Genomic DNA, 13,906 nt, shown 5'->3' on the forward strand with positions numbered 1-13,906 from the left:
TGGATATTTGACGAGCTCCCTGATCTCTGCTTTAATCCAGTTTTCAGACATTTCTCATCGTGATTGTTTATATGCATTTAAAACCCGCATTTTGAGGAGCTGAACGATATATCTTGTTGGGATGACACGCGGGTATTTTCGTTTATTATAGCTCAAATGAGCACGTGACGTGATATTCTTTTATGCTGCTGAATGATCTCCTGTTTCAATGCAGTAAGTGACGAGCTAACTTACCTGATATCTGCTTCAGTCCAGTTTGCTGACATTTCTCGTCGTGAATGTTGTAAATCCCTCATTTTAAAGAGTTGAACCAACTTCATGTTGCCATGACACGCGCGTTCTCACTACGGCACGTGCGTCATTGTTTATGCGTCTCATTTATCATTTCCTGATAACTGCTTTAATCTAATTTGCAACATTTCTCGTGGTGAATGTTTATATGCATGTTATCTCTCGTTGTAAGGAGCTGAACCATAACTTGTGTTGTGCGTCCTCACTTCGACACGCCCATTGCGGCATTGTTTCGGCTTCTTGTTCACACAGAGGGTTACCCGCGTATCTGACTAGGTCCTCTTTCCGGCAACGATCCCAGAAGACTAACGGGACGAGTTTGTGTTCACAAAGACGCTTGTCTGGCAATTTTACGGGTATTTTCTGGGACCAAAGGTCTGTGTGAATGGGGTTTTAGAGTCCTTATAATTTTAAACTCCATTTCGTGTTTTCACAACTTTCAACTGGTTCTCTTCTGCAACACAACAAGTTAAACAAGTGCCTATATGCTATTAAAGCAATAGTTTAATTAAAAGGCACCAGAATAGAAGAAAATTGCATCTACTCCAGTAAATGTTTTGGACCCACCAATATTTTTTGGCTTCTGACGCCCATGGTCTGCAGCATTATTGAATAAGCTTCAACTTGTTAAAAATCCAGCAGCTTGAGTGACTATCAGCCAGTTAACAGATCAAAGAAATATGATCATATTACCTCATTTTTATCTGCACAGCAATTCATTGCTATAGTCGCCTTTAGTTTGTTTGTTTTCTGTGCTTATGGATATATATTTTTTGAATTTCTTGCCTTGTTCTATTATGTCAATAAGACATGATTTATCTTTCTGAATGTCAAAGGTTAGTGGAACATATCCATAATTAAATAATTGAAGAACTGCTCTTATACACCTGACATACATCCACTGAAATTAATTTTGGGTCTAATTCAGAAAAAGGTCTAGGATTTGTTGTTTGCATGATGACACTTGGGTGGATTCATGCAATGACATTTATCATTAAGATATCGATACATTTTGAGGCCACTGTATTTGTGTGACTTACTATTCTTACTGCTACACCTGTGGTGTAAATGCAATATTTCATCTTTTGATCTATTTTTTGCTCTGTAATGGATTGGCCTCTTTCATAATGCAATACAGTATGATGGTGTTGCATGGGTTAATTTGACTCGTTGGTGGATGAATGTAAAAATTGTATAAAACATGTATTATACATAAGATAAATATAATAAGGAAAAATACGTTAAAGCACAAAAATATTATATTCTTTCAGTATTCGTGTGTTACATTTCCTGTTCGTGCACATGTACATGCGTGTATGTTTTCTTCTGTCTCTGGTCCTTGTTTCGAGCCTTTCATGTGAAAAGTACTTGAAAAGTACAAACTTGAATATATATTTATCAGCAGTTTCGAATATCAGAAATATCAGTTAAGCTCAAAATGAGAAATGCTGGTTATTTACTATTGTATTATTGATTTGTTTTATTAGTTGAATTTGATAAGAACTGTCAAGAATGTCTAGGTCATATTAACTAAAACAATCATCGCATCTGGACAGGAATTGCTGTATGGGGTTTCTTGAAACATGTCTCCGTATAAATTTTTTTTAATGGTGCAGTGCAAGCCATCATTCCAATCATTCTTTCATTTTGATTTCACCATGAAATGTGACCCAGACATGTCTATGTAAGATTTACTATTTATAGTCATTACAATCTCTTATAAGCCCAGTATTTTATATCATTATCATATGATTTACCACAGGGATTGTATGTGTTTATTTCAAATGAACTGCCAGTAAATGTAAAGTGTGTTTTCTATTGAGACAGAACTGATGATGGACATCACCTCCTGATGGTTTTGTCTATGAGAGATTTATTAATTTGTGTGCTCATAGGGTGATAGTGTTACACTAAAGTTACACTGGTGATGTAAAACGTCTGAAGACTTCTTGATTTTGATAGGTGGACAGATGTGTGAAATTTGCTTTATTTCATCACCTTCAGACCATCCAAGATGTAGAGGATATTTTGGGCTGTTTTAATGTACTTATTTTATCAGGGTTATAAAAGTATAGTACTCCATGTACCAGTGTTTAATCCTGAAAAATAGCTTGAAATCAACATTTATATAGACATATACATATGATAATTAAATGCAAATAATTGACTTTGTCATTTTTGGTTATTCCACAGTCTATTGTTTATTACATATCAAATGTAAAACAGTTTGAAAAAAATATAAGAGATAAAGTTATAACAATGCCTGTATGTATGGGAGAGTAACAGTGTTAAAAGCTGTTAGTCTCACTGTCAACCCTGTTACTCTCACTGTCAACCCTGTTACTCTCACTGTCAACCCTGTTACTCTCACTGTCAGCCTGTTACTCTCACTGTCAGCCCTGTTACTCTCACTGTCAGCCCTGTTACTCTCACTGTCAGCCCTGTTACTCTCACTGTCAGCGCTGTTACTCTCACTGTCAGCGCTGTTACTCTCACTGTCAGCGCTGTTACTCTCACTGTCAGCCCTGTTACTCTCACTGTCAACCCTGTTACTCTCACTGTCAGCCTGTTACTCTCACTGTCAGCCCTGTTACTCTCACTGTCAGCCCTGTTACTCTCACTGTCAGCCCTGTTACTCTCACTGTCAGCGCTGTTACTCTCACTGTCAGCGCTGTTACTCTCACTGTCAGCGCTGTTAGTCTCACTGTCAACGCTGTTACTCTCACTGTCAGCCCTGTTACTCTCACTGTCAACCCTGTTACTATCACTGTCAGCGCTGTTACTCTCACTGTCAGCGCTGTTACTCTCACTGTCAGCGCTGTTACTCTCACTGTCAGCCCTGTTACTCTCACTGTCAGCGCTGTTACTCTCACTGTCAGCGCTGTTACTCTCACTGTCAGCCCTGTTACTCTCACTGTCAGCGCTGTTACTCTCACTGTCAGCGCTGTTACTCTCACTGTCAGCGCTGTTACTCTCACTGTCAGCGCTGTTACTCTCACTGTCAGCGCTGTTACTCTCACTGTCAGCGCTGTTACTCTCACTGTCAGCGCTGTTACTCTCACTGTCAGCGCTGTTACTCTCACTGTCAGCGCTGTTACTCTCACTGTCAGCGCTGTTACTCTCACTGTCAGCGCTGTTACTCTCACTGTCAGCGCTGTTACTCTCACTGTCAGCGCTGCTGTCAGCCCTGTTACTCTCACTGTCAGCCCTGTTACTCTCACTGTCAGCCCTGTTACTCTCACTGTCAGCCCTGTTACTCTCACTGTCAACGCTGTTACTCTCACTGTCAGCGCTGTTACTCTCACTGTCAGCGCTGTTAGTCTCACTGTCAGCCCTGTTACTCTCACTGTCAACGCTGTTACTCTCACTGTCAACGCTGTTACTCTCACTGTCAGCGCTGTTACTCTCACTGTCAGCGCTGTTATTCTCACTGTCAGCGCTGTTATTCTCACTGTCAACGCTGTTACTCTCACTGTCAGCGCTGTTACTCTCACTGTCAGCCCTGTTACTCTCACTGTCAACGCTGTTACTCTCACTGTCAGCGCTGTTACTCTCACTGTCAGCGCTGTTAGTCTCACTGTCAGCCCTGTTACTCTCACTGTCAACGCTGTTACTCTCACTGTCAACGCTGTTACTCTCACTGTCAGCGCTGTTACTCTCACTGTCAACGCTGTTACTCTCACTGTCAACGCTGTTACTCTCACTGTCAGCGCTGTTATTCTCACTGTCAACGCTGTTACTCTCACTGTCAGCCCTGTTACTCTCACTGTCAACGCTGTTACTCTCACTGTCAGCGCTGTTAGTCTCACTGTCAGCCCTGTTACTCTCACTGTCAACGCTGTTACTCTCACTGTCAACGCTGTTACTCTCACTGTCAGCGCTGTTATTCTCACTGTCAACGCTGTTACTCTCACTGTCAGCCCTGTTACTCTCACTGTCAACGCTGTTACTCTCACTGTCAGCGCTGTTACTCTCACTGTCAGCGCTGTTAGTCTCACTGTCAGCCCTGTTACTCTCACTGTCAACGCTGTTACTCTCACTGTCAGCGCTGTTACTCTCACTGTCAGCGCTGTTATTCTCACTGTCAGCGCTGTTATTCTCACTGTCAACGCTGTTAGTCTCACTGTCAGCCCTGTTACTCTCACTGTCAGCGCTGTTACTCTCACTGTCTCACTGTCAATGCTGTTACTCTCACTGTCAGCGCTGTTACTCTCACTGTCTCACTGTCAATGCTGTTACTCTCACTGTCAGCGCTGTTAGTCTCACTGTCAGCCCTGTTACTCTCACTGTCAGCGCTGTTACTCTCACTGTCAGCCCTGTTACTCTCACTGTCAGCCCTGTTACTCTCACTGTCAGCGCTGTTACTCTCACTGTCAGCGCTGTTACTCTCACTGTCAGCGCTGTTACTCTCACTGTCAGCGCTGTTAGTCTCACTGTCAGCGCTGTTATTCTCACTGTCAACGCTGTTAGTCTCACTGTCAACGCTGTTAGTCTCACTGTCAACGGTGTTAGTCTCACTGTCAACGCTGTTAGTCTCACTGTCAACATTGTGTAAGGAATAAATGACTCTGGTCCTTTGAATTATTTAAAAATAATGCACACCCACGGCACACACCTTGGGTGTGCATTATTTTCAAATAATTCAATGGCCCGTTGTCAATTATTCCTTACACAATCACCCATATGACTTTTCAGCATGTCTTTAAAATGTAACTGCTAAAAGCTAGGATTTCTTTAATGCTCAGAGCAGTGATTCACCAAGCAAATGTTGCCTCAGTAGGACATTGTTGTGTTTTACTTTTATGCAAACGTTTTCCATGTTGTCAGCCTCTTTGTTTAAATGTGGCTGACCTATGCGATTCTACTGTAGTGCTTTATTTTACTCTTTGACAGCATAGCTTTAGTAGTCTCATGTTAGAATAGTCATGCTTGTGTTCCAGTGTGTATGATTTACAGCCCACATCAGGGAAATATAATGAATGACAAAATCAGGCTTGTCTATTCTGAAACGCTGTTATTTATTTTTGGTCTAATACGGTATGGACCAGCATGTTCTTTCTGTTGTCTTTGGTTCCAATAATGAAGAGGACAACAATAAATAAAAGTATAGATGGGATTGCATTGTTTTCCTTTGAGTGATGATTTTCTAAAAATGTAGGTGCCATTTGCAAACTATGAACCTATCAAGAGACATTGTTTAAAGGGACATTCCACTTTTTTTGAAAATATGCTCATTTATAGGAACTATACTCTCATTCTGGTGTAATAATCAAGGATTTTGCTGGTGTAACATGGCTGCAGCAGGCGTAGTGATATTACACACTGCCTGAAAATAGTCCCCTTGGTTACTTTCAATGGCAGGGGACTATTTTCGGGCACTGCGTAATATCACTACGCCTCCTGCAGCCATCAGCAAAGTCCTTGATTATAACGCCAGAATGAGATAGTTCATAGCCATATCTGCCTAGAAAATCACAACTTTTAATTTTCCGTCGTCTTAGTACACGATGTAACTACAGAAGAGTCAAGTTTTAAATAGGAAAAATATCAAAACTCTTTGGTCATTTTTGAACACAATGCTAATGGTCTAATCAGATTCAATGAATTGTGCTAAGGCCCAGGGGTGTCAAACTCAAGGTCAAATTATGTTAATTATGTGGCCCGCGAGAGTTTAAAGATTATTTTATTGTTATTATAATTTTTTTTGCAGGTTATTTCCTACATTTATTTTTTTAGCAGCCATCAAAACAAATTTTTGTCCCGCCAAAGTCTTTTTGTAATGTAATTACAGTGATAATGCTAATGATTGCATGAGAAAGAACGAGCAGTGCCCAGCACGCGCACACTACTAGAGTGGGCGTGTCTGAATGCGAACGCTGCAGCCTCCGGAGGTCGCATTTCCAGGCTGCATACGTCATCAAGACTGTCTTGTTTCAGAATATTAACAATTATAAAGTTAAATATTATTCTTTGTTTATAGTAAATAGTTGTAATATGCGTATGACTTGCGAATGTAATGGTCAGTTAACTTAAATAAACCAGGCTTGATGACGCTGCCTATGCGACCTCCGCATATGGAAACGGACAGTATCTGCTCGTTCTTTCTCTCCCTCTCTCGCGCACGCTCACGCGGATCCAGCAAGAAAATGTTTTCCGTCTCGTGTACAGAAATGTTTTGCGATGTCCAGCTGAGATTAGTTTACAACGCGTCTATTCCCGCTAAATACGCGAACTAATGACTCATCTGAACTGATTACTTTTAATAAACAATTGAAACTATTGATCTGTAGCCTACAACACTGAACTCATGAGACGTCAGTCAATCAGACACTCAAAGCCAGGTAAAAAAATCACAGCTTTTTTGTAAAGAGGGCAAGAAATGACAAGTGAGAGTGTCTAAAAAATTCATATTGTGGTGGAGATTGTAAAACTCTTTATTAGTATCTTAAAATGCCTCTCATTTTCTGACCTGCACAATGAAGGATAACAGAACATTTTGAGTGTACTGTACTCACATACAACATGTGTTTTTGTCACAACAATTATTTTAAAAATAATCTGTAGAATAGTTGTACTCTATACACTTTTTCATTATTTGCCTGCCTGGGCTTCTACTTTCAAAGCTAGGTATTAATTGAGTTATTAACAAAACCAATAGTAAGCAAATGCAGGGAAAATTATGCAATGTACAGTAATAAAAGAGTTGATACATTCATATAGTCGTTCAAATACAACCGGCCCTTTGAGATTAACCGTAATGCTGATGTGGCCCGGGATGAAATTGAGTTTGACACCCCTGTGCTAAGCTATGCTAAAAGTGCTAGCACCAGACCCGGAGATCAGCTGAATGGATTCCAGAATGGTAGGAATCAAATGTTTAACTCTATAGACCAATTTCGTGTTTGCAAACAGAGATGACGTTTTTTGTGGGCGGAGCCAAACTGGTTGCAGAAAGTGACTGCTCCGCAGTAGGGTTGTGAAGTGTTTTAGCATTAAACCGTGATTTTTATGGATCCGGTGTTCTGTCGAAGTCTGATTCCTTTATGTTTCCCTTTAGTGCAATGTTTCTTATAGCGTTTTAATCACATTACGTTTATTTTTTTAGATAGATCAAAAGTTTAAATGGCTTGGCTACTGATATGCATGTATGTAATGTATATGTATTGTTCTTTTTTGCTAAATCAAATATTTTTACAGTCTGAATCGCTAAAGTACATGTAAAAGCAATACTATCATGTATTATATATAATAGCGTTTATTAAATATTTCATAATTTTCCTGTTTTTTATTATTTCTTCCTTAATAAATTATAATTGTAACGTGATAAAAACGCTATAAGAAACACATGGAGAGAACAGACTTCGACAGAACACCGGACATATTCTCTACTTATTTTCTATTCTAATTATTAAAAGATTCCCAGATGATTTCCTCGCTCCATTCTGTCCGTTTAAGGGCTTATTGTAATCATAAACACCTACGTTTATCTTCAAATGATGTCTTCGACGATGGTATTCTATAAAAATGAAATCCATCTTTTTGGCATTCTTATTCTGACATTTAACAGCACAACCGGACATTTTCCAGTGAGTTATCTTGCTCTTTTCACTCGTGTCTAATTCATTTCCACTGTTTTTCTGCAACCGCATTGCGCGCGCAGCTTGCAGTGACGTAACTGTGACGTCTACTCTAAATTGGTCTATAGGGGAGCTGGAAAATGAGCATATTTAAAAAAAAAAAGTGGAGTGTCCCTTTAAGTCATGACAATAATTTTTAGTTGGTCAAAAAAACTTTTGCCTGGATGATAGATAATTATTATCTTTTAAAGCAGACATATTATGCCCATTTTTACAAGATGTAAGATAAGGGGGGTTTCACGTCAGAGTTTGGTTCGTTTGGCTATAAGAACACGGTTTTCCGAACTCTGGTGCACACCCGTGATCCACACCTGAGTCTGCCTGAAAAGGGTGGTCTCTGGGGTACGGTTCGTACTAAATTGAACTAAATTGCAGAAGTGAACTGCTATTAATGATGCGTGCTGCCGTGTTTGTGCTCATTAACATTGATGACAAGCGCTTGCGGATATCTGGGCACGAGAGTGACGCGCTGTAAACATAATAAGCTTGTTTGAAATGCAGCTTGCCTTGCATATTTTGTCTCGGATGAAACAAATTCATTGAAAATATAAATGTCAAGTCAATAACAAGTTGAAAACATAAATAGGTAGTGGGGTTTTTATAATTAAAAAGTCATCAGATGACATCCCTGGGCCATTGAGCATTGCGCTATGTCATCAGCTATCTTTTGCAATGTAAATGTAAAGAGTAGTCCCGCCACTAAAAGGACAATTGGCAATGTTACAGCCTAAACAACCTGTAATATTTTACAAAACTGTTCTGTAGAAAGCCCAATGGACTTGAACTGTAAGTGATTTGCTGTAGACTGAAGTGATGCTGTCTGTAGAGGTTATATTAAACTCTTGAATGTTGCTTTAGGCACTGTATGCATAGTTTTGTGCGTTCTTATCTTTACATGTAATACCAGCACAAACATTAAGCTTCATCCCATTTCTCATAAATATTAAAGCACCCATCCATTCTTAACAGGCACAATGACTGCCTCTCCAGTCTGTAAGGATGTTAGACAGTTTGTTTAATCCAGTCTTAGTGTCCGGCTTTATTAATCCTGACTTTAAGCTGACATTTGCCTTCATCTTCAAGGTAAGACCTGTATCATCTCTCTGCTTTATCTCGGTTGAATGTCTCTTTTCTGTGGCCTCCTTGTTTCCATGGCTTTTTGCATTATATCTAAAGCACTGCTGAGCAAAGGTTTCCAAGAGATAGCTCAACTTCAGCAGTTCACAAAAACAAGCAGTGTTTTTTACATTGAAAACTAAAGAAACAGTGGGATGAATCTCACAAAATATCCTAGTCAGGTTTCACCAGCTTGGTGGAGTTTTGAGTGTTTTTCTATGAAATGCAGTGTGGTTAATGAAGGGTTAATAGTGATAGTTTGTGGAAACAAGGCTGTTGTTTGTTAGTGTTAGCTGTCAGTGGTGCTGTAGATGAATGTGGTGTGATATTTGTCAGTAGTTTTGTGGATTATACTGTTGTAGAATGTGATACTGTCTACATGTTTTGTGTAAGATCTTCATTGCAATACAGGAATAAAGTCATTCATTTTATTTATTTTAACATAACATATTTTGACTATATTGTTGTCTTAAAGGAGACGCAGCAATCTGTGAATGTGACAGACCAATATACAATGTCATTCAGATCTATTGTTCATGGTTGCATAAAATAGGGACAAACCCATCCGTAAATTAAACAGGAAAATGTCCATATTTTACCCAACTCTGAGTTTAAAAAAACCCCCAGCAATGGTTAATTTAAACCCAATGCTTGGGTTTGTCCATTTTACCCAACCATGGGTCGAAATAACCAAGGGTCATTCCACTGAATCGGTGACATTCCCATCGCCAAGTAAATATATTGATTATTAAGCTGTATTATTAAAGCGTTGTGCACATTATACAAAATGTAAACTATTTTGATTTAAAACATTAATAAAAACCTGGAACACTGAAAAAATTTAATGTTATCTGTCCTGTTACTTTCAGTTCTTGTACTAAAATGCACCCAGCTTCCATTAAGAAACCTAGTTAAAGAGGAAGTTTACCCCAAATTGAAAATTCTGTCATAATTTACTAACTCTCATGTTGTTACAAACCCATATAAATTTCTTTGTTCTGATGAACACTAGGGGTTTCCCTGACTACAGATTTACATATTGGAATCAGAATTGTTGAATCTTGCCATCTATGTGTGTGTGTGTGTGTGTGTGTGTGTGCATGGGTTGGGAGGGGGATCAGACTAGGTAGTCAACAAATAGTTAACTTTCACAAGCAGTACACAGAAACAACTTTCTGATAAAGTGACCAAAACTGCCGTTCATGTGATGAACGAAGACAAAAATCCTTTTGTAAATCTTTTTTTTTTTGTTTAGTTAAAATGAAAGGCAATGTGTATAAACATTCGTTAAATGATTTCTCATAGTATTTTAAAGGCACAGTGTTTAGAACATCACACAAAGATATAACAAAAAACATTTTTGATAACTAAACCTAAAATATAACAAATGTGATCCTGCCTGGGAAGCCCCGCTACAGTTCAGCGGTCTTATTTAATTTAGAGATTTAGCACGTCAAAGTAGTTATGACCAAAAAAAAATGATAAAAGACATATAATTTGTGATTATTACTGTAAATGATAAAACTAAGCTTTATATGAAGTTTATTTAACTAAGTTTGGGAGGAGCATGGTCATGTGATCCAACCAATCAGCGCAAAGAGGTGCCTATAAATGGCAGTCCCTCACCTCTGTCCCGCGACAGATTTTTTGCAGCATCCCTCCTCCACCTCTCATCTAGATACATTTATCACAGTTAAAGGGAGGGGAGTACTCTGGGTTCGGGCTAAAATTCCAAGCTCGGAGCACGCCAAATATGCTTTATCTCAGATGTTAATGCAAACTCGTGAAATACAATTCCTCAAAAGTTAATTTATAACGAGAAAAACACAGAAATTAATGATTTTATAGACACCACACTTAATTATTTTGCACAGAAATACATGTTTGCTAACTTTGACCATCTCTGTATTCACTTTAGGTACAGAAACACCTTATTAAGCTAAACTTTTGAAAAGATAACCACCCTGTTTTAAATGCATTTTGAAACTTATACCTGTCTAAAAAACATCTGTTTTTTGATGTTTAGTTTGATGAACTCCTAAATATAACACACGGAGCACCTAGCGCGTTCGGCTGCATGTGTCAGCACAAAATCAATAAAATGAAAAGCAATCCAAAATTTACAGACTTAAATTACATCAGAATTTACTGTTGTAATAAAAAAAATTACAATCAAGTCAGAATCAAGTAACAACGTGCAGAACAAATGTGTGCAAAATGCCTGAAGTTGAGGGGAAAACATACACAAACCACAAAATAGTTGTCGAATATTTGACTATTTGAGGTCACTCCTACAAAGGAAGATATTTTGAGAAATGTTTGCAACCAAACCAATCATGAGCCACATTCACTTCCATAGTAGGAAAAGAATATTATGGAAGTGAATGGGGCTCATGAATGGTTTAGTTACAAACATTTCTCAAAATATCTTCACTCGTGTTCATCAGAACAAAGTAATTTATACAGGTTTGTAACAACATGGGAGTAAGAAAATGATGACAGAATTTTTCTTTTTGGGAGAACTGACTGAAATCACACTGTAGCATATTTACAAACATTTTATTAACATTAATCCATTTTCTTGTACCATTTTGTTTTTTCCAGAAGCCAAAAGGAAAAGTAATGGGTTTGAAGCGCTTTTAGAGGGTGGTGAGGTTGAGAACATCACTGAGGACTGTTTTCATTCCAGTGATGAAGAAGATGATGAAGATGTCAGAAAACTGAGTGAACAATCACAGGTGAGCGGCGAAGAAACACCTAGTCTGGATTGCAGTGGCTCCAGACCTTTACTTCAAGACTCTGACGAGGAAGATGACCAAAGTCCTGTATCCTTAAAAAACCTCCAGATGTCTACTGAGCCCTTGCCACCTTGTGGCTTACCAGAGCCGTCTCTGGAACAGAACACCGTAAACCACTCCCCCAACCTTCCGTTAAATCCGTTAAACACGGATCCAAGTGTGGATGTCTTCTCCAAAGCTCCGTTTCAGATCGTTGAAGAAGTAGATAGCGATGGAGACGTTTTCACCAATGCGCCTTTTCCTCGTCACCCGGCACAGCCTCAGCAACCTGATGTTTTTTCGCAGGCTCCCTTCGGTAGGAAGAAGGAAGCTGCGGGAAATGTTTATTCCAGTCCGGTGGCCCATCCTAGATTTGCACATCCACATCCAGTGAGCCTTGACCAGAGCATCCTTGGGCAAATGGCTCCTCTGCCCTTTAAACCGCAGGCACTTTCTAAGTATTCCAGACACTACGAAGGACCTTTGAATGTGTTTGATCTGGGGGCGTCGGATATAGAGAACAGGGATACCGTTGACAGCAGCCACGCGCTGACGTCTGATGCAACTTCTTCTGGTGATCCGTTCGTCTCGGCGCCCTTTCACCTTAAGGGCCGCCATGATAAACAGTAAAAGCGGCTGTCAAAACCACACAAACTATACTTGCCTGCTGAAAGATTCCAGCTGGAAACCTTTGTTATAGAGCTACTCATTTCTAAAGCATTTGATTAAAGCACATTTATGGCCTCTGGCTGTTTATCTCGGGGTACAGTATATGGTGTATGTCTGACATCTTATCCTACCTCAGCTTATGCTGTAAAGCTTAAGGGAAAATACACCCACAAATAAAAAAGTTCTCGTATTGATTGTTTTTTTTCTTTTGTGGAATTTAAAATGAGGAATTTTGAGGAATGTTTTTTCTGGACATTGGATGGTGGACGTAGCTTTCAGTCACTAACAATTTTGTGTTTCATGGAAAATTTAAAAGTCAGATGGGTTTAATACAACATGAAGGTGAAATGATGGCATAATTTTTCATTTTAAATTCTGTTTTGTGGATAAACCACATCTCACACTTTGGTGTTTAAATTATAAACCGTTTGGTTTACTTGGTGGATTTGTACAGTTTAAACTCCACTCCGTCTATCCAACAAGAAAATGTTTTCACCTTTGGGCTGTAAAATGGTTTTTAAATTATACACAGTATTTCTCTTTTTTTGGTTGTATACAGTAGCTATTTGACCACGCTCCTTTTTTTACAAAGTTCACTGGAGAAGACATAAACATCATAAAGTGCATGAATTTATTTCACTTTCACTAGTTTTGGCCTTCTGGATTATATTTGATCCTTTCATGTTTAAAATCACGTTTAAATTGCATTGTATCTCTCATGAAACGAACAAAAAACAATAATTTGAGAACCCTTTTCATGTACTGTATATTGACACATTGAATTGAATGCAACTAATGTAAAAGATTTACCCAGATATTTATTTCACGAAATATTTTTTCTAATAACCTTTTATCACCAACAATAAGAAAGCAAGAATGAGCTCTGCAGATGGACATTATATCGACACCTTGATCTTATCTTTTAACAGTGTTTCAAATTTTGATGTTTAGCATACCAGTGTTATACGCTAACAGTGGGTTTTGGATTTTATTGCACAGACACAAATAAAAAAAGTGATCAGTAGATAACATTGGCACCTATTCATATTATTTTCTGCATAGATTGTCAAGTTATTGTACATGTGGCTCTCTTCTCTCTTTTTCAATCCCATAGGCAACATTCAACCCCCAAACATATTTTTTTAAAACCGACATGCATTTACATTTTTTAATAAGAGCTATGAAGAATAAGGATTGTTGTATGTGGTGAGATTTTTGGGATGCTGTATTTGGAAACGGTGTTTTATACAGTGATAATACGTGTCTGGGGATTCCTCATTTTTTGTTTATTAGGAAACAGCCTTGATAGTTTGGTGGCCTTGTAAATGAATCTAAAAGCACTGTTGAATTATTCGAGGTGTGTTAAATGCACGCTAAAAGGTTGACATTATTATCTGTAATAAACGAAATTGTTTA

The 13,906-nt window shown here is 38.6% G+C and overlaps 1 protein-coding gene across 5 annotated transcripts in view; it reads left to right on the top strand.

Annotated features, from left to right (window-relative positions):
* The window catches only part of aak1a (AP2 associated kinase 1a), a 63,201-nt gene extending 49,295 nt beyond the window's left edge, over nt 1-13,906 (top strand). For all 5 annotated transcript variants that reach the window (XM_065247730.2, XM_065247732.2, XM_065247731.2 and 2 more), the window contains one exon: nt 11,649-13,906. In XM_065247730.2, the coding sequence (XP_065103802.1) occupies nt 11,649-12,451 (803 nt within the window). In that variant the 3' untranslated portion in view covers nt 12,452-13,906. The remainder of the gene's footprint in view (nt 1-11,648) is intronic.

This window comes from Paramisgurnus dabryanus, chromosome 11, assembly GCF_030506205.2.
Source record: "Paramisgurnus dabryanus chromosome 11, PD_genome_1.1, whole genome shotgun sequence".
Classification (NCBI taxonomy): Eukaryota; Metazoa; Chordata; class Actinopteri; order Cypriniformes; family Cobitidae; genus Paramisgurnus; species Paramisgurnus dabryanus.